The sequence below is a fragment of the Triticum urartu genome, chromosome 1A, assembly GCF_056163025.1.
Source record: "Triticum urartu cultivar PI428250 chromosome 1A, HENAU_Tu73, whole genome shotgun sequence".
Taxonomy (NCBI): domain Eukaryota; kingdom Viridiplantae; phylum Streptophyta; class Magnoliopsida; order Poales; family Poaceae; genus Triticum; species Triticum urartu.
In genome coordinates, this window is record NC_141873.1 from 526,720,800 (window position 1) to 526,741,450 (window position 20,651).

At 42.1% G+C, this 20,651-nt stretch overlaps 2 protein-coding genes across 2 annotated transcripts; one reads left to right on the forward strand and one right to left on the reverse strand.

The window, feature by feature from the left end:
- Window positions 1-665: 665 nt before the first annotated feature.
- Window positions 666-2,889, reverse strand: LOC147992209 (protein FAR1-RELATED SEQUENCE 5-like). The gene is made up of 3 exons (XM_087538964.1): window positions 978-2,889; window positions 790-894; window positions 666-704 (listed from the first exon to the last, which is right to left on the reverse strand). Exons 1-3 carry the CDS (start codon window positions 2,244-2,246, stop codon window positions 666-668), a joined length of 1,413 nt encoding a protein of 470 aa, XP_087395090.1. The 5' UTR covers window positions 2,247-2,889.
- Window positions 2,890-14,476: 11,587 nt separating this feature from the next.
- Window positions 14,477-19,849, forward strand: LOC125525361 (ABC transporter A family member 7). The gene is made up of 18 exons (XM_048690361.2): window positions 14,477-14,690; window positions 14,846-15,230; window positions 15,331-15,413; window positions 15,506-15,650; window positions 16,297-16,422; window positions 16,499-16,623; window positions 16,714-16,872; window positions 16,948-17,110; window positions 17,193-17,318; window positions 17,409-17,492; window positions 17,570-17,934; window positions 18,042-18,242; window positions 18,337-18,446; window positions 18,532-18,616; window positions 18,783-18,911; window positions 18,994-19,099; window positions 19,174-19,262; window positions 19,374-19,849. The coding sequence occupies exons 1-18, from the start codon at window positions 14,604-14,606 to the stop codon at window positions 19,665-19,667; spliced, it is 2,862 nt and encodes a 953-aa protein (XP_048546318.1). The 5' UTR covers window positions 14,477-14,603; the 3' UTR covers window positions 19,668-19,849.
- Window positions 19,850-20,651: the final 802 nt, after the last annotated feature.

Here is a 20,651-nt window from a genome sequence, read left to right on the forward strand (position 1 = left end):
ATGCGTCAGAGCCATCGAGGCCATGGAGCTGCGGAGCTGGCGCCGTCGAGGCCGTGGAGCTGCCGAGGCCACAAAGCCAACCTCGTCAAGGCTTCTGCGGCCCATCTGCTCTGCTGCTTGTACTGTATCTTGATGTACTAATGTTTTCAGAGTAAAAAGAGAGAAGCTACAGCAGCATTTTGAATGTTATGATTGAATTATTGTTCTAGTTTGTACTTCTACATTTGCATTGGTCCAACTTGGATGGTACTTGTACATGTGCAGAGTTGAACAGATTTGTATGGAAAATGTTTCTGCTTTCTTGAATGTTTGTTTTGGCTGAAGAATTGTTCCAGTAAATTTGAAAGCATATAACAAGTGTAGTTAATTAAAGAGGATAGCACCTGCTATTGACAATTTGTGAGCATGTCCTTCCAAGAATAAAATGATTTGCAAGTCATAATGCCTGCTTTGGCTGCTGAATGTAAATGAGCATGCATACAAAAATTGCAGGTGCATTGAACAAAATAGATGCCAACCCAGGGAGTATATCTCTGAAATGCATGAAAAAACTGATTGATCAACTAGAACCTAAACTGAACTGAATGGCCAAATTTCACAAAACCATGCTTGTTTGTGCTCTCATTCAAGTAAATAGCACATGGTTGCCCAAAAACAGTAGCACTTCACCACGACCCAGTAAATAGATCATCTGTAATTGGTCCCTGGAAATTGAATTAAATAAGTAAGTATTTATAAGAATAATTGCCATCCCCTAAATTTGTAGACTAATTATATGGGCAAGATTACCATCAAAAGTTGAGTAAAGCTAAGACTGTCCTTGTAATCTTGAGACTCCTTCATATTGTCCTTGTAAACTATAACATCTGCAACTTGTCCAACCTCTTGTTTCTTCTAATGAAAGAAAATTTGAGGGTTATGAGAATTGATGGGCAGAATATTAACATTGAAAAGACAATAGTTATTTAGAAACATACCTCTTCCTCGAACTGTGATGTAGTTTTGTTTTCTCTCTTTTTCCTAGCCTTGTGCTTCATCTCAAGCCAATTTCTTTTTCGTTTTGCACTTTTTGTTTCGATATCCTTTTTCTTTAGGCGTGCATTAGCCAACAAGTCATTTGGTGGGCTAGCATTTGTGGGAATAGTACATGGGTACCCAGATGTGCTTGTACATGCAGTAATTTTTTCTTCAATCTGCTTACCAAGGATGTCAAGTGTGCTATCTACTAACACGATGCATTCTTGAAAGTTGGCTGCTCGATGTGCCAAATTTTGAAATTTGAGGGACATATATCGGTAGCCAAGAATGGCATCCATATTTGGATTTGCGATTATATTTCTTCCCATGTTGTCTTGTACAGTTCCGCTTCGTGCTTCTCGTGACCATCGCTTTAACACATAATGTGCCGGTAGTGACTTGATATTCATCAAATCAAGAATTTTCAGGGCATGACCACATAATATCCCAATTCTATCAAACTGCCAGCAGCTGCACTCAACTGTTTGCTTCAAAGGATCGCCGATAACTTTATACTCCTCCTCATAGGTAAAATCTCCAACAAGATATTCATTACAACCATCCAATGCTTTGGTACAAGCTGATAAGGATATTTCATATTCGCCTTGAAAAGCTTCAAATATACATGGTGTATACAACTTGCTAGCTTGCACCAATATAGGTGGTGGTATCTTCATAAATAATTTAGGCAACTTTTTCCTTGATTCAAATTCTGAATTCAGTTCATTATTCCTTTTCCCTTGCACAACCCTTTCAAAATGCTTAAAGAACCGGATGATATCAAAATCTGCTTTGAAATGGATTTTCAAGTCATTGTTCAAACTCTCACTCAACTGTGTACTTCTCATTCCTAATGTGAAGATGTCCTTCATATAACATTCACCCCTTTTTTCCTTTAACTTATATATACTATCCAACCAGGTTTGCTTACTCACCTTTTTCCTCATGAGGTCAAACTTCTGTTCAAATTCTGCAATTTCTTCATACTCAAACATGCACGCGCTAAAATCAGATAGAATACTTGTATCTTCATCCTCCTCTTCATTCTTCTCTTCATTTTTCTCTTTCTTCTTCCCTTTCTTCTTCCCCATTTTCTTCTCTTTTTTCTTCTCTTCATTCAGCTCTTCATCCTTCTCTTCACGTAGATGTTTGACAGCATTTTGCATAATGTGAAAGGTGCATAATCCATGCCATGCTTCTGTAAACACTTCCCCAACTACCTTTCCCATTGCAACATCTTGATCGGTATAGAATGTTTAGGCCCCTTTCCTTTATGAGCTATTAGAAAGGCCTCAAACAACCACTTGAAGGATACAAATGTTTCATCATACATGAGAGCAGCACCAAAAACTACAGTTTCTCTAAAATGGTTGAAACCGACAAACACACCAAAGGGCCTGCTCTCCTTATTTGTTCCAAAAGTAGTGTCAAAACTGACAACATCACCAAAATGTGCATAGTCCATGATCATCTTTGCATCAGCCCAAAATATGTTTGCTATTTGTTCTTCACAATCCATTTGCAATGCATATTGGAATGACGGGTTTTCAGCAATTTTGTCTTGAAAATATTTAAGCACGCTACCTGCTTGACCATATGCCATTTCTCATTGGCGCTTGGTACGCAAGTAGTTCTTGTGATCACGGAGGGTATAACTAAGATTGAGTGATCCACCAACTTGGCGACTAGCCAATTCATGTGCAGCTTTTGGCCCAATTCCTGCATCATCCGCCGTTTCAATTTCAAATGCTTGCAACTCTGAAATTTTCCTTTGTGATACCATTAGGTGTAAGGTTTCTGGCAGGTGTAGTGTGTGATTGTGTTCCAAAACCAACTCAGACACTTTCAGATTTTCCTTCTTTCGATCCATTTTAAGATTCATGTAGACTTGACAATCGGTTCTAGTTTCAGCTCGAGGGCATTTTGTTAAATAATCCCTCTTGTCTTGTGTTCGATGACCCTCATTTGCACAAACAAATCTACATGATGTGACCTTGCCATCTGTTGGCCTTTTGTTTGTGTACCTTTTTCTGACCTCAAATCCTTTTTGTCCACTGTAGGTAAGCCAAAATGCCCAAGCCTCATTTGAATCTCTGAATTCCATGCCAACATGAGGTACCAAACTAGGCAATACAACTCTGTAATGTAAAAGCAACATGAACATTAGACTTGTGGACGTGCATACAAAATGTTGGGGCTAATAGTACTGGAAAAAGATTTCTATAGGAGAATAAGCAAAGAGTAGCGACAATTTGGATAGGAAAATTACTTATTGGAATTAGGATCATGCTGCACTGTATTAGCCTCCTCTTCCATCTCAGTTGCTTCTTCCATCAGAAAAAGGGATGCCTAATTAGAGCTCAGCAGGCCGCTTCTTCCATCAGAAAAGGGATGCCTGATCACAGTTCAAGAGGTTGCTTCTTCCATCAGAAAAGGGATATTTGAAGTAATCTGATGGTGAAACTCAGTGTTTTATTCACGTGTTAGATGTCAGAGAAAGGACTATGGAGACTTACTGAGATTGACGAGGAGAGCAGCCGTTCCCGTTGGGCGCCGGGGAACTCCTTCCAATCAACTTGTAGATTGCTTCTTCCGATCAATTAGAAAAGGGAAATTTGATCAATTTCTGTAGTAATCTGATGGTGAAAGTTCAATCAATTTTAGAGTTTCATTCATGTGTTAGATTTCAGAGAAAGGGGACTTACTGAGATTGACGAGACGAGCAGAGCAGTAGTCCCAGCCGGCCGCCAGATCACCTTCCGATTAACTTTGGCGCCGTTTTGTACTCCTGGCTGCTGCTGGCGCCCTTTTTCTGTGGCATCTCGCGCCTTTTTCCCTGGCTTCCCTCGCTAGAGTCAGACTGGGCCGTATGGGCCGTTATTTCTGAGCGAGAAGGATAGCGCAGGCTGTGAACGAGAGAGAAGGAAAGAGCCCACCTCACAGCGAGTCGTCAGATCGCCAACGGACGGCGCAACGCGTACTACTTCCCTCAGCAGTAGATCGATCTAAGTCAGAGGATCTCGTTCCCCACCATCAGAATCGTTGCCCTGTCAATGGCACTCGCTCTGGGGCGGGGCTTCTACCTCGGCTATCTCGTTGATTTTGACGCCCTCACTGGGTATCTCAGTTGCCCCGAGGAAGAAGGTGCTAATGTAACTATCTCCAGAGAAAGTAACTGCCTATCCATATGGAGCACGCTCCATATGTGTAATGGCGACCGCAAATATTGTGGCTATGCTATTATTACTCTAAGAGACTTCGGGTTCCGTTGTGGCTAGAATCCATTGTTTTGTAAAAGCACTTGGACAAGATGGTTCGGTCGAGGCTCGTTTCCGATGATTACACTTCCTTTCTAGCGGAGGGGCAAATTATTGCTATTCGTTCTGGAGATTGTATGGTGGTTCTGGCTGACCATCTCTCATGTGGCCTCAGATATCTCCTTTCCCCGTTTGCGCTGGAGCGTCCGTGGTGTATGGGATCACACATACCACCTGGCACTAAGGGTTGTTTTGGTTCCCACCATCTTTGTCCCTTCGTGTGAGGATTTTTCCGCCCACCCTCATGGTCTCAAGCTGTTCAGATATCTGTATGGATTGAGGTTGCTCGAGCTTGCGAAGGGGTGAGTTGCCATAGGAGGACAAATGGGATGAGGAGAGATTGTGAGGTTTTATTTCTTATTATTTTTCAAAAGTGATGTTAAGGTGTAAGTGGCAATGCCGGAAAGTATGTAGCCAATTTCAATCATGTGTTAGTCAACACACCCAGCCTCCCTCCAATTTTGAGCCTAATTTTGACAAAAACTTGACTTAATGAATTATGAGTTATATGCCACAAAAGATATATCACTGGAAACTTCTTTCGAATATGAATCCAATGATAAACTTTTTGTGGCATTTAACTCATATTTCACTAATATTTTACTAGTTATATTTCTAGTCAAAATTTGACTAGAAATTTCAGGAGGCTGATAGACGACGGGCAGAGCGAGTAGTTGACACGAACTATGAGCCAAAATGTAAATATCCCAATTCTTAATTTCCGTTCAAAGCTATAGCACGTTTGCACATGCACGTATACATGTGCCTATTCACCGCAAATGTTATTTGACGGGGGCTGACTTTTCTAAAGCCGCTTACATTTGCATCCATCATAAGACCAATCATCATACACGTTGTGCATTCCCAAGTCAACTCTTAATCGGCTAAGAAACACCCAGGAAATTGAGCAGCAACACCAGAAATTCTTCACCTCCAAGCAACGCATCGAGCCCGGATTGGTTTGCTACCACATAAATATGTCCTGCTACCTGATTGAGGATCAAAGGGAAAGATCAAACGATTAATAGTCAAATGCATTCCGGAGAAAAATATAGTCATTGCTGGCCATGAGCGGATCTCTTAGATCAAACAGTCACTACTATTTCCAAATAAGTTCTTAATTATATTGAAGAGTAGTGCTTTTCATGGTCAAGTTTGCAAATAGCTTACTTATTTGGAAATTGTGTTTCCGTGGTCAATTTGCAATGGTCAAACAGAGATGAAGTGGGGGCACCAGTGAAATTTCCAGTCAGGTAGTCGTTTTACCAGCTCCACGAAAACACTACTATTCAAAATAATTAAGTATGTTTGACTTATAATAAGAGAACTCAAAATAATTATGTGTACCCTCTTATCACACGTCACACGATAAGTTTTTTAAACTGCACGTCAGACGATAATGTGGCACGGTGACCAAGAACTTACCAGGAGGGGTATACTTGCTCATCAAGTAATTGACCCCGGTTTCCGATGTTTAAATTATGGACGATCAGCGTGAGCAAATTCGGCTGACAAAGCAAAACGTGAGCAGATCGCACCTGGTTATTTGTTTGCTTTCCGGTGTGGCAACGCGTGCCTTTGTCCTATAGCTGCTTACACGGTGGGCTGAATGAGATCGTGGAACACAGTAAACTCTTTTCACAGAAACCTGCTGCGTCCTTTGGTGCCTCTGTACGTCTTCACGGTTCATCTGCTGGGATTTCTTTGGGACCAAGCAACGCCATCTCGTTCTTTGCGACCGAATTTTTTTGCACATAGACATGCGCCAACATTTGCTTCAGACGGTCGCAAGTGGAGTAGTAGCTATGTGTAGTAATTAGTTAAGCTCGAATCTTGCCTGAGCTAAGTGCTTCGTGAGAGACAATCGCACTGTGTTTTTTTATATTCAAAATGATGAGTAGAAAAACATAATGGATAATTGAGATTTTTGTAAAATAAATAAATAAATTTATACTATTAATTTTTTTTAACTGCCAACGTGGGAGAAGACTCCCCACCTGAATATATCTGGAATTTACACACATCAATTTGGGGACATGGGAATGATATACGATCTTTCACAATAAGAACGCCATTCTTGATAATTGGAGCATCAATCTTCATGCAGATTTTTCTATAATTGAGGCCCGGATTTCTCGCCCAGCTTCAACGGCACTCTCACAATTCGGTGATCTCGCGGGGACAAGAGATTCTGCCATTTCGGTTCTGACCCAACCGATTCATCCGGGTTTTGAGCAAACTAAATGGGGAAGAGATATATGTTTTTGAAGCTTCAAATCATTCTAGAGATTAATATTTGTTATGTTGTTTATTAAATCGCAGTAGATAGTGTAATTGAATTCACACTATAAGTCGATGTTGAAATCTAAGTTTCAAGTTTGAATTGTTGCTTGATGAGATGGGCAAGAAATAATCTTGTTAAGCCAATGACAAACGGGTCCCACATGGAGGGACATTTTGAAGATTCCGTTACAGCGATTCTATATTTGCGCGTTGCCTCAACAACTTCAAAAATATTATAAAGCATGCTTCATACACATTACGAAGGCTGCAGATAGAACTACCGGCTAGAGTTACTCCGACAAGTTTTTGTTTTACTCGCAAAAATAAAAGAGTTGCTCTGACAAGAATATTGTTGATTCAAATGGAATCTCTTGTTCGCATATGCCCTCAGACTCGATGCAAAGAAAAAACAAACCTCGGACCCGAGCCGTGTATACTCTTTGTTCCCTGTCATAGTTGACATACTGGATGTTCATCCAACCAAGTAATTGTCAGCGTTCTGCTTTGAGACAGTTCAAGTCATGTCTCCTTCCATCATCACAAAATCTAAACTATGGTCCTCCAGCCACAGTCCCTAACGAATAAAGAATCTTGAGCCGATTGTTCAAAGCTATAAACCGTGTTTACGTGATGTTCCACCGTTTTTAGCCAAAGGTGATCTTCCTTGATGCGGTATCACGCAAGTGTGTACCAATCATTAGTTCATTACCATGAGCATGAGGGATTAAAATTATCAATGGTCACCGGTCAGAGAGGTGTTAGTTCAACTCTATACTGGCGAAGAAACTTCCGTGTGAAGATAACCACTAACAACAAACGTTGTGTGGTTCTCTTTTGCGAATACCATTGTGTGGTTCTCTAACAAGTCACGAGAAAAATCATGTGACGACCACAAGATTAGGGTTGACTTGACTAAATTGATCCATTTTATACGTCTCTGTAAATAGCTACAGCACCAAGGGTTTTACTGCAGCTTTTTTTAGCCAACTCTGACCTCTCCCTCCATAAGGTCGGTCACGCTCACGGCTCACATGCTCACTTCTCATGTCTGCGGCAAACATGGGATCGCCGCAGGCTGCCGTCTGTTTTCGGTCACTATTTGTGTTTCATAACCTATGTCCAAATCCTTTTGGCATTTCTAGCTCATAGCATGAGTTTATGAGAGTCAAAACCTTGTAAGTGAGCGTAGCCCAAATGATTATGTTTTTTGTGGTGTAATTAATTCATGCAACCATCCAGATTCAAGCCTTAAACTTAGCATATGTATTTGCATTTTTTTAGATGTATTCCTGACTTTTCGGCGATATTCATTTAAGAGAAGACGACATTGTCGTCAGCTATGAGGCGCGTGTGATGACCTGAGCAATCTCATGTCCGGAAAAAAAACCTAATTAATCTCAAGATTGGTCGACTCAGTCCCAGATACTCATAGAAGTGGGGCGTAGGTGTGCGTATTCATATAGATAAGAGCATCTCCAATATATGATGTAGATGCAAAAATAACTAACTTATACATCACATGGGCCCAAAAACCCACCTCCAACCGATAATGTAGACGCAAACAAATTTACATCTCCACCTTCAGAAGATGTAAAATACAACCTAGAAATGCAAATTTGCATCTTCATCTTCAGAAGATGTAAACTAGCAGCCGCCCGCCAACCGCCCAACCACCTTCATTTCGCTTCCACCTGCCCGCCTCCGCCGCCGGTGAGCCTGGCTGCTCGATTGCCTTGCGATTCGCGAAGTAGTTGGATCCCACAGGAGGGCACACTAATTTTTAAGTTTTAGTGGTTGGAACTTACAATTTTACATCTGAAAATTCTGATTTTTCTTGGTCATGAGTATATAGTTTCATAGTTGAAACTATAAGCGGTTCTTTTGCCAGTCGCAGACACTCATACTAAGTTTCAAGACTTGAAACTTAATGTTTGTTTTTCAAAATTCATCAAAATGTATCCTATTCAAAAACCCTAGTAAAAAAACACGAATATGAAAACATAACTTAATTTGGACTTTTTATTTAAAAGATATGAAAGTTTGAAAATCGAAAGCAGAAAAATCACGCGCGAGGGACTCAGTGCCCCAGCACATGCGTGCCCCAAATCTTCTCCCCCAATCCAATGGATTGTTGAGATATCTGAGCCATCATTTTTCTTCAACCTTCTGTTGTCGTTCTTGAGGTCATCCACGAGATGTTGCTATATTGGTTTGTCACTCAATTGCATCCAACAATGACTAGAATCAAATGGCTTCTTCTCGGTTTGTTGGTACAAAGTGGCTGCCAACACCATTTATCAAACAATAAGTAATCATGAGAATGTAACAGACAAAACTAGCAATCCAAATGATGACAACACGAAGCAATTTTTAACTTACGTGACTTGCGACTCCAATCCCACTTTGATTCTGGCCAAGCACAGAAGCATAGTGAGCAACAAACTTATTCACGTTGTCTTGGATGATGGACCATCTATGTTGGAGAGAGGCCACATTGCGGGTGATATGGATAGGCTTCGCCTTCACATATTCCTTGTGTTCATGATAGCGTTTGTGAATCTTTTCCCAATACTTATTGACCATTTGTGCCGCGCCACATATAGGGTCCATGCTTGTGGCCAACCATGATTCAACTAACAAAACATCCTCAAAGGTTGTGAATGCCTGACCTCTTGCCTTGGGTACCTTTAACGTTTTTCTTGTTAGTGCATGATATTCCCCCAAAATCATACATATGCCAATTGGTATCCCCCATGCCAAGCTCTTGACCCTCATTGATCATGTTCGCCATGAAATTGTCCTAACATGATCATGATTCCAAATAAACTAACGACATATGCAACAAATTGATTGTTGGGGAACGTAGTAATTCAAAAAAAAATCCACGAATACGCAAGATCTATCTAGGAGATGCATAGCAACGAGAGAGGAGAGTGTGCCCACGTACCCTCGTAGACCGAAAGCGGAAGCATTTAGTAACGCGATTGATGTAGTCGAACGTCTTCACGATCCAACCAATCCAAGTACCGAACGTACGGCACCTCCGTGTTCAGCACATGTTCAGCATGATGACATCTCTCGAGCTCTTGATCCAGCAAAGGGTCAAGGGAGAGTTCCGTCAGCATGACAGCGTAGCGATGGTGTTGGTGATGTGATCCACGCAGGGCTTCGCCTAAGACTACGACAATATGACCGAGGTGGTAAACTGTGGAGGGGGGCACCGCACATGGCTGAGGAACAATTGATGTGTTTTGGGGTGCCCCCTGCCCCCGTATATAAAGGAGGAGAGGGAGGAGGCCGGCCGCCTAAGGGCGCGCCAAGTGTGGGGAGTCCTACTAGGACTCCCAAGTCCTAGTAGGATCCGCCTTTCCTTTTCCGGAGGCGGAAAGAGGGAAAGGGAAAGGGAGTAGGAAAGGGCAAGGGGGGCGCCGCCCCCTCCCCTAGTCCAATTCGGACTCCATGGGGGGTGCCTCCTCCCTTGGCCCGCCTCCTCTTCTCCCTTATGGCCCAATAAGGCCCAATTACTTCCCCGGGGGGTTCCGGTAACCTTCCGGTACTCTGGAAAAATACCCAAATCACTCGGAACCATTCCGATGTCCAAATACAACCTTCCAATATATGAATCTTTACCTCTCGACCATTCCGAGACTCCTCGTCATATCCGTGATCTCATCCGGGACTCCGAACAAACTTCGGTCACCAAAACACATAACTCATAATACAAATCGTCATCGAACATTTAAGCGTGCGGACCCTACAGGTTCGAGAACTATGTAGACATGACCGACACACATCTCCGGTCAAAAACCAATAGCGGAACCTGGATGCTCATATTGGCTCCTACATATTTTACGAAGATCTTTATCGGTCAAACCGCATAACAACATACGTTATTCCCTTTGTCATCGGTATGTTACTTGCCCGAGATTCGATCGTCGGTATCCTCAGACCTAGTTCAATCTCGTTACCGGCAAGTCTCTTTACTCGCTCCGTAATGCATCATCCCACAACTAACTCATTAGTCACATTGCTTGCAAGGCTTATAGCGATGTGCATTACCGAGAGGGCCCAGAGATACCTCTCCGATACATGAAGTGACAAATCATAATCTCGATCTATGCCAACTCAACAAACACCTTTGGAGACATCTGTAGAGCATCTTTATAATTACCCAGTTACGTTGTGACATTTGATAGCACACAAGGTGTTCCTCCGGTATTCGGGAGTTGCATAATTTCATAGTGAGAGGAATATGTATAAGTCATGAAGAAAGCAATGACAATAAAACAAAACGATCATAATGGTAAGCTAACTGATGGGTCTTGTCCATCACATCATTCTCTAATGATGTGATCCCGTTCATCAAATGACAACACATGTCTATGGTCAGGAAACTTAACCATCTTTGATTAACGAGCTAGTCAAGTAGAGGCATACTAGGGACACTCTGTTTGTCTATGTATTCACACATGTACTAAGTTTCTAGTTAATACAATTCTAGCATGAATAATAAACATTTATCATGATATAAGGAAATATAAATAACAACTTTATTATTGCCTCTAAGGCATATTTCCTTCATTGATCCAATGACATATGCAACTAACTGACCCAATGACATATGCAAAAATTTATTCAATGGCATAGTGAATAACGAAAGCGATGCAAAATGTAGCAAAAAATGTACCGTGTCCTGCTGCAACATTTTGTCAAATGGGACCTGGGCAGACCGGGCGCCGACGCTTCTCGTGCTTGTCTGCAGGCACTGGAGTTGCGGTGAGTTGCACACCATCTCCGGTGCCTCGGTTGCTTCCAGCCATCCGTAATCGCCCATTCGGACATCATATCATTGCCAGTTGCGAGTAGGGGGGATGCCAGCTTCCTTATCGGCCGCAGGGCAGACACGCGCAGGGCAGCCGTGCACAATAGAGGGGACACATCCACGTTGACGTCCACAACCTCCTTGGCTGGAACTTCCTTTGTCGCCGCTTCCCGCTCGCGCTGGTAGGCTCGCCGCTCCCTCCAATGTTCTCCGACTTATAGCTCGCTCCCAAGGATGGGACCCCCACGGACGACACCGAGGCATCATCCGTGCTGGCGGTGGGGGACGGGGTACCCGACGATGACATCTAGGGCGGCGGATGGGGGCGGCAGCGCGGATCGGGGAGCAAGGGTGGAGGATGGCGGCGGCTTGATGCGGGAAATGAAGGATGGATGGGGGAGGAGGGCGGTGGATTTGGTCAATTTGGTGGAATCTGAGATGGGTCCGGTCTAGGCCTCCCCATATCCGCCACAGATATGTGCTCGATATGAGTTTGTCGGTCAGCCTCAATAGCCGGTTTGAGGGGGCGGCTGAATCACGATTTTGTGACCGGTCACTCATCGGCCATCTGCCCGGACGTAGGAGGCATTTGAGGAGCCCTAGATAAATTTGGTGACATGTTTTTTTCTAGAATAAATATGTATATACATTTCACAAGAGTGTAATAAAGCCAAAGCTGAACATTATGGGCATATTTTTTTTTCTTGACCATATAGCCAATAAAACCAAAGGAGCTTAAACCCCCGGCTTCTCATTGTTGAGGCATATTCCATCCCTTTGAGCCAAACGTTGTTCTCACAACGAATGGACCCGGGTGGAGAGCGATGTTTTTGGATGTATGCTGCATATTCTTTCAGAGAATTTGGGTCTCATGGTTCTAGCATGAGTGATTGATGTGGACCTGGCATGGAGATGACCGGGTGACTTTCCCACGTGCATGGTTAGCCCTTGCACTACTCTGGGCCACGGTAACCATTGACTTGATGCATCTGTGGTGATCAATTATTTTGTTGCAAATTGCGATGAAGGTTTGCTGCAAAAAAAAAAAAGATCGAGGTGCGTGGGTGGATAGCCTTCTGCTAAGATTCACTCAATTGATTAGTTTGAATAATCCTTCATGGTCTAACTGTACTATCTGAATCTGAAAAACTGGATACTTGGGGATGAAGCTACGGGAGGGTATCAACTATCAAGGAAATAGTCAATTGTTCTTTTAATGCAATGACAGGCAAGAGCTTTTCCAATTTCATAAAGATATATAAGAAAATAATAACGAAACACAATAGAACTATATAAGGACAACTTTGTAGTGGCCTTGGTCAACATCAGCTGACCAAAATACTTAACCCGATGAGATTACCCGCACACCATGATCGAATCATACAAAAAATATACTTCCTCCGTTCCTAAATACGTATAAGTTTTTCCAGAGATTTCACTATAGACTACATACGGAACAGATAAGTGAACTTATATTTTAAAAGACGTCTATATACATCTGAATGTAGTCTTTATAGTGCATGGAATATCTAAAATGACTTATATTTAGAAACAGAGGGAGTATTACATATGGTTTTTCAAAATGCATGGTTAAAAAATGACTTACAATCTTAATGACCGCCATGGAAGCAAATGGAGTACAAGTTCAGTCTATGGTTGAGTTGTTATGGCGATGGCGAAGACTATGGTGGCTGGGGTGTACTTGTGCGAAGCAAATATAACGAAGAGACGACTTTCAATAATGTTGTGTGGTTGGATGTGATGAAGCGGACTGTGCTCGTGCTAGTGCTCAACTTTCGTTCTGGTAACTTCTTAGACATGGGAATGATACTCGTTTGAAGTAGCTCTAGATCTTGTCATCGTTTCCTCCTCTTTACCACCTTTCCGCAACATTGACAAAACAAAAATGATTACAACATTTGCAATCATCACTGACTAATAGGCAGCTTGAGTTGATATTCTAAGAAAATACTTCAATTGTTATTAACGGATAAAAGGATTTAGCCTATGTGAACAAATATGGCGACATAACAAATAGAGTAGGAGTACCTCGGGTTACAGCCGCCGCCGCCGCCTCTGGCTCCTCTCCCCTAAAAAGATTAGGGTTATTCCACCTCTCGTCGGCGCCGTAGCTAGTCCGCCTCGTCTCCCGTGGCCTGCCTTAGGGTCATGGAGGCGCGGTGGATCTCGGCCCTTGCGGCGGAGGGCACTGTTTTTAGATATTTTTTGAGTTTTGTTAAGGTTCGTGTCCTACTCAGGAAGACGAGGCAGTGACGGCTCACTGAAGATAATATAAGGTTCTCACCGTTTAGCCCCCATTCCGGTGGTTCATCTAGCATCGTCGGTAGATGTGTTAAGGTGTGTCCCCGGTGGATCTGTCTTTGATGGGTTTGCTTGGGTTTGCTCATCGTTCGTCTTCATTTGTGTGCCTTCAGATTGGATCCTTCCGATTTACGCTACTCTTCATTGGCGGCAATTGTTGTTCTGGTGTTTTGGTACTACAGGGCTTTAGTACGATAACTTTCCGACCGTCTCCTACAACAACTTTTGTCCGGCTCTGACGAGGGAGGGGGGTGACGGCGGGGCACCTTCAGCTCGCTTGAGTGCTTGTGGACGTCGTTAGATGGTCTACAGATCTGGATGTAATTTTTATTATTTCGAGTGTTCGACTGTTCGTTATACCGCCCTGATTGAACATGAGTAGATGGAAAGTTTTTAAAAAAACAAACAAGAGTGACTTATTATCGTCGACGTGAACGGCTAGCAATCTTACAGACCATCAAATCAAGAATGTGTGGCAGCTTGTTTGCCTCTTGTTTTTTTGACACAGTTCGTTCAACGGACTCTAGAAGACAAGTACTAGGAGCACTACGCGTAGAACTACATGGCGAGTGGGGCCCACGTAGGTTCCGAGAAACTTGAGAAGTCAATCAAACAAAAAAGCGGACGACTTTTGTTTTGCTAATAATCACATTTAACCCCTTGGTAATGTCTCTAAATTGCACCCCCACCGGCTGCAGAGAGAAGGCACCACACCACACCACACCACCGTGACGGCGTGACGCAGAAATGGCGGGAGCTGACCAAGGAGGCCGAAGGCGGCTATAAAATTTGGAGACGACGACCAGTGGAGCTCCATCTTTCTCCTCCGAATCCGGCCAGCAATGGACTCCTCCACCGGCTCCTCGAGGGGCCCCGCCGGCTTCTCCACGCAGGCCAACGCCCTCCTCCGCAAGAACCTCTGCTTCCAGGTCTCCCTTCTCTCCGCCTTCTTGCTCCTCTGTTTCTCACTTCCATGGTTTGATTACCTGCGCAATACGGCGATATGGTCGTGAACTGATTTGAATTTGCCGACTTTTTCTGATTTGTTGTCCCGTTTGCTTGCTGTGATCCATGGCTGCTGCAGAAGAGGAACCTGAAGACGAACGTGTGCATCACGCTCTTCCCGATCCTCCTCTGCGTCCTGCTCGTGCTGCTGCAGGGCGCCATCGACCGCGAGATCGACAAGCCCAAGTACCGCTGCGGCTGCGCTTGCGTCGACGCGGCCGCCGACGGGACCTGCCGGAGGACCGAGTGCGGCGTCCAGTACTCCACGCTGGACCAGGTCGCCAGCTGCCCGATCCCCACCCCGCCCCGCTGGCCGGCCCTGGTCCAGCTGCCCACCCCCGAGTCCAGAGCCATCAGCATCGCCTCCCAGCCGTTCGACGGTTTGCCCGGCCAGACGTGCCGCGACGCCGGGTCTTGCCCCGCCGCCTTCCTCGTCACCGGAGCCAACCGCTCGCTCGCCGAAAGTATGTTATCCCCCCTCTCATGCCACACAAGGAGATGATGACATGCGCCTATTTCGTTCATAATTCAGGCTCAATCTTCGTGCGTGCTTTTGAACGGCAGGTCTTTCGGGTCAACTGTTCCCTGCTCTGTCTTCGCCTCTGAATTTCACCGACTATCTGGGTGCGCTCTCCAAGATTGTTCCTGTGAGTTTCTTCCAGGCCTATAGATTATACAGTCGTGCTGCCATGTTTGTTTTTTAATGTACGAAGCTTTTGGTTGGATCTGTCTCTCTCAGGGCTCGGACACGACGCCAGAGTTTAGACAGCTTCTAGAGCCAGCATTTACTCCAGGGAACACTCTGTATATTGTCCAACCTCAGTGTCGCTCCAATTTGTCGCAAACAGTTTTGTTCAATGCTGGGATAATACCGCTTCAACTCAGTAAGTAACATTTTTCCTTTGTTGGAACTGGAATCCTCATTTCATCGAAGATGCAGAAATACATGCTTTCTGAACAAGGAGTTAGTTAAGATGAAGCGAGGAGAAAAGCATGAACATTTGGAATTACCACTTCGTGATCTCAACAAAGAAAAGGATTACTACCTCATGTTTCTAAGCTTTAATTGCGTTGAGAGTGGCACTTTTTTTTAAAAGACAACAAGCTGCTTTGTTGATTTCTATTAAAAAAATGCCAGTAACGTAGTTTCTTGGGAGTAGCAGGCGACCACATTTAAAATATTGGACCTTGTAAAATGGTGATTTTAGAGTGTTTTCCGTCTTCATCAAAATTTATAATCAGCTTCGTTGCTTGAATGTTAATTGTATTAGTTAATATTTACCAAAGGAGGAACATATCAGCTGACCAGGTCTCATCAAATGATTAGATGGGACTGGAATTTAAACTATTCCTTTGAAGAGTTAAAAACATCAGGATGTAAGTTAGTTAGCACGAAATTTACTCTTTTTTTACTGAAATAGTTTATTTTATTTTATGAGAATATGCCATTGGTGACAGTTTTTTCATACATTTTGTATCCCTTGGGTGCTTACTAATTTCTCCATTCCCAATGTTCTTTTGAATGTCTAGATGTAGAGTGCATTCAAGGTTTGATGTTATGGCGTGAAAGCGAATCAATTGTCAATGACGAACTATTTAGGGGATATAGACAACAAAGGGAAAGTGGAAGAGAGAAGGCGAATGAATTTGCTGCAGGTACCCACTGATCTAGTTCAGTGAAGTGTTACCATTGGTTCTTCATGTTTTGTGTATAACATGTTTCTCTTCACAGGTTACAACTTCTTGAGCACAAATAAGGATAGCCTTGACATTAGTATTTGGTTCAACTCTACCTATAGCAACAATACTGCGTTTACTGAAATTGCACTACTACGAGTGCCACGCTTGGTTAACATGGTATGTGCTTTTAACTGGTGCACAATTCATATTAAGTGAATTTCATTTGTATTTTAACTATTACTACAAACTGCTCTATCTTTCTTACAGGCTTCCAACGCATACATCAAATTTCTCAGAGGAAGTGGAGTAGAAATGCTGCTTGAATATGTTAAAGATATGCCTAAAGTAGGAACGAAATTAAAATTTGACCTGTCTTCGCTTCTTGGCGCACTCTTCTTCACCTGGATCGTTGAACTACTCTTTCCAGTGAGTATGAGACACAACCTTGTTTAAGTTCACAAAAATGGATAAAATGATGAGTTGGTACAATACCTTTTTCAGGTTGTACTAACATATCTCGTGTATGAGAAACAACAAAAGCTGAAAATTATGATGAAGATGCATGGTTTGAAGGACGGCCCTTACTGGATGATAACTTACACTTACTTCTTTGCTCTATCAGCTGTCTATATGCTACTATTTATCATTTTTGGCTCCATGATAGGTAAATCATATTTCAAAAATCATCAAGAAGTATCTTTTATTTACATAATTTAATCTCCTTAAAATGGTTTGATTTCGTACAGGCCTGCGCTTCTTCACAGCAAATAATTACAGCATTCAGATTGTTTTCTACTTCATCTACATAAATCTGCAGATTGCACTCGCATTTTTCGCAGCGTCGTTCTTTTCTTCAGTCAAAATCGCCACAGGTCTGTCACTAAAATTTGTTATGTCTAAAGTAAGATAGGAGTGGTTATAATATATTTGTGAGTAACTAATATGAAGTTACGGTGTTGCAGTGGTTGGTTACATTTATGTATTTGGTTCTGGTTTACTAGGCGCATTTCTTCTGCGTTTTTTTGTTGAGGATAATAGTTTCCCAAGTAAGTTACTTCCTTATTTATGTTTGACAACTCTGTTTGCATCATATGCATGACAAGTTATGTTTTTCCATACAAAGAGGGTTGGATAGTAGTCATGGAGATCATCCCTGGATTTTCACTTTACCGAGGGTTATATGAGTTTGGTCAATATGCATTCTCTGGAACTGCAATGGGAATCAGTGGTATGGAGTGGACTAATTTGAGTGACCCGGTCAATGGAATGCGTACTGTATTGATTATCATGGTTATCGAATGGGCAATACTTCTCCCCTTGGCATTTTATCTTGATCAAGTCTCATCATTGGGTGGTGGACTCCGAAAGAGGTTGTTGATCTCCTTGAAATGCTTTAAGAAGCGAGCTGCGTCATTTCGGAGGTATAGCTTCGGGCGGCAAGGATCTAAAGTTGTAGTCGAAATGGAGAACCCTGACACTACTCAAGAAGTAGGTTAATCCCTTGCATATTTCTCAAAGATGCCTATTCATTTTTTATTTGAAAAGGCCCTGACAATATATGTGTTCATTGATAATTGATTTCTTTTTATGTTCAGAGAGAGGTAGTTGAGCAGCTTCTGCTGGAACCCAGTGCAAACCATGCTATTATATCTGATAACCTAACGAAGGTTTACCATGGAAAGGATGGGAATCCTGACAAGCTTGCAGTTCGTGGGTTGTCTCTTGCCCTCCCAAAAGGCCAATGTTTTGGAATGCTTGGCCCGAATGGGGCAGGGAAAACATCCTTCATCAGTATGGTATGGTGACAAGACATATAGTGTGTTCATTTTTTGACAAAGCTAACCAACATATTCACTCCTTGCGGATGTATTTTCCATTTTTCTTCCACAGATGATTGGGCTTATTCCACCTACATCTGGCACTGCTTATGTCCATGGAATGGACATACGGACTGATATGAATGAAATATACACAAATATGGGTGTCTGCCCACAACACGAGTATGGCCTTGATCTAATGATATTTTCAGTATAACTCTCCGTGCACACTATAATGCCAAAAATGTTATTGCCTTTTGAAATATAGCTTGCTTTGGGAAACATTGACGGGAAGAGAGCATCTATTGTTTTATGGAAGATTAAAAAATCTTAAAGGCGCTGAATTACTGAAGGTATAGTTCTGCAATTTCTTTATGTCTGCACCAGTATCTATTGTTGTTTGCCTCATTGTGAAATGCGGTGCTATATGTTCATTGGTTCTGCCATGCAGCAATAGTTCAGACTATAATATGCATGAATGCATCAACATATGAAATGCAAAATATTTTGTGCTGTCAGGCAACTGATGACTCTCTGAAGAGTGTTAACCTATTCCGTGGCGGTGTCGGGGATAAGCAAGTGGGGAAGTACAGTGGAGGCATGAAACGGCGGCTTAGTGTCGCAATCTCCTTAATTGGAGACCCCAAAGTACTTACCTGATTCCTGTTCTCTTTCCACATGCACAGAATATAATGGAATCTGCGACTAAAAATTTCGTAAATAATTTTAGGTTGTTTTCATGGACGAGCCAAGCACTGGACTAGATCCAGCATCAAGAAATAACCTGTGGAGTGTTGTGAAAGAAGCAAAGAAAAACCGTGCCATTATTCTTACAAGTATTCAACTTTCCTGACCATCTCCTCATTGCTTCGATGGATACTGTGAATCATCAAGTATGTTTTTTTGGCAGCGCATTCAATGGAAGAGGCAGAGGTACTATGTGATAGACTGGGTATTTTTGTTGATGGTGGTTTCCAGTGCATTGGAAATCCGAAAGAGGTAAATTACCTATTCACTTGTATGAAGCACAGAATGACAGAACTACAATTTGTGTAACTGTATGCTACTTTATTAAACACTTGCAATATTTTCCTCTGCAATGTTCTGCAGCTCAAAGCAAGATACGGGGGCACCTACGTGTTCACAATGACAACATCTTCAGAACATGAGCAGGAGGTTGAACAGCTGGTTCGCCGTTTGTCGCCAAATGCAAACAGGATATATCACATATCTGGAACACAGAAATTTGAGCTGCCAAAGCAGGAGGTGAAGATAGCAGACGTTTTCAATGAAGTTGAGAGTGCAAAGGGCCGTTTTAACATACACGCTTGGGGCCTCGCTGACACCACCTTGGAGGATGTCTTCATCAAGGTTGCCAAGGGAGCACAAGCTTTCAACGTGTAATTAGTATATTTGATTTATAGGTCATTATTCTTTTTCTTTGTTGAGAAATATATGGTGTATGAGACTTGTTTGAACTTCGCTATACGGAAGTTTTGGTTAGTGTGGCACTAGGGGTGTAAATTTAGTATTGTGTAAAGCTGTATATCAAAATTTTACTTGTGATGCTGGCAATTCCAGTGTACCGTATTCATTTGTCATATAAGTTAGAAAAAAAAAATCCTTTTTTTAAATGCAATCAATGTTTGGAAAACACGAACACATTTTGTAAACATGAATTTTTATTGAAATTCTGAACATTTTTGAAAATTGTCGAACAAATTTCCAAAATCCAAACTGTTTTAAATAAAACTGAACAAAATATGAAATTCCCCCAAAAAATTAAAACCATGAAAAAAAATTCTGATTTTGTTTTCAATTTTTGAAGATTCAAACATTTTTTGAAAATGTGACTTTTTAAAATTCCAAATATTTTTTAAACCAAACAAGATTTGAATTCCCAAATATTTTTTGAAGAATTATGAATTTATGAAAAGTGAAAAAATAAGAATAAAAAAACAAAAACTAAAAATCATAGGAAAAATGATAAAAGAAATAACAAAAATGGTTCAGGAACTTTGAGAAGGTTCCCAAAAATTGCCGGCCCCAATTCGCTCAATGTCGACCTCACCTGTGCGTTTCTGCATCCCTCAACAACAAAAAACTGTGTGTTTCTGAGACAGTTTTCCTCAACGTGCGGCAAATAGGAAATTCTCGGGGAACGGTTTTGCAGAGGTTCTACGCAGGTTTTGGGAACCTTCTATTTAGGGGTTTTATCCACCGGTTTTCTAGTTTTCTTTCTTTTTTTCACAAAATTTTCTAGGGTTTGTTTTCGTTTTTCTCATTTTAAATTCATAATATTTTTTTTGATGCTTAAATTTTTTATTTTTTATTTTTTTATTCAGAATATTTTAGAATTTTGCAGTCGTTTCTCAAATTCTCGAACAT

Bases quoted from the DNA above. Each gene is read 5' to 3' on its own strand.
- LOC125525361 (XM_048690361.2), top strand. From the start codon at position 14,604: ATGGACTCCTCCACCGGCTCCTCGAGGGGCCCCGCCGGCTTCTCCACG. The intron at 15,651-16,296 runs GTAAGTAACATT...TTGAATGTCTAG, and splicing joins GATAATACCGCTTCAACTCA to ATGTAGAGTGCATTCAAGGT. The intron at 17,111-17,192 runs GTAAATCATATT...GATTTCGTACAG, and splicing joins CATTTTTGGCTCCATGATAG to GCCTGCGCTTCTTCACAGCA.
- LOC147992209 (XM_087538964.1), bottom strand. From the start codon at position 2,246: ATGGGAAAGGTAGTTGGGGAAGTGTTTACAGAAGCATGGCATGGATTA. The intron at 895-977 runs GTATGTTTCTAA...TTCTTTCATTAG, and splicing joins CATCACAGTTCGAGGAAGAG to AAGAAACAAGAGGTTGGACA. The intron at 705-789 runs GTAATCTTGCCC...TTCAATTTCCAG, and splicing joins GCTTTACTCAACTTTTGATG to GGACCAATTACAGATGATCT.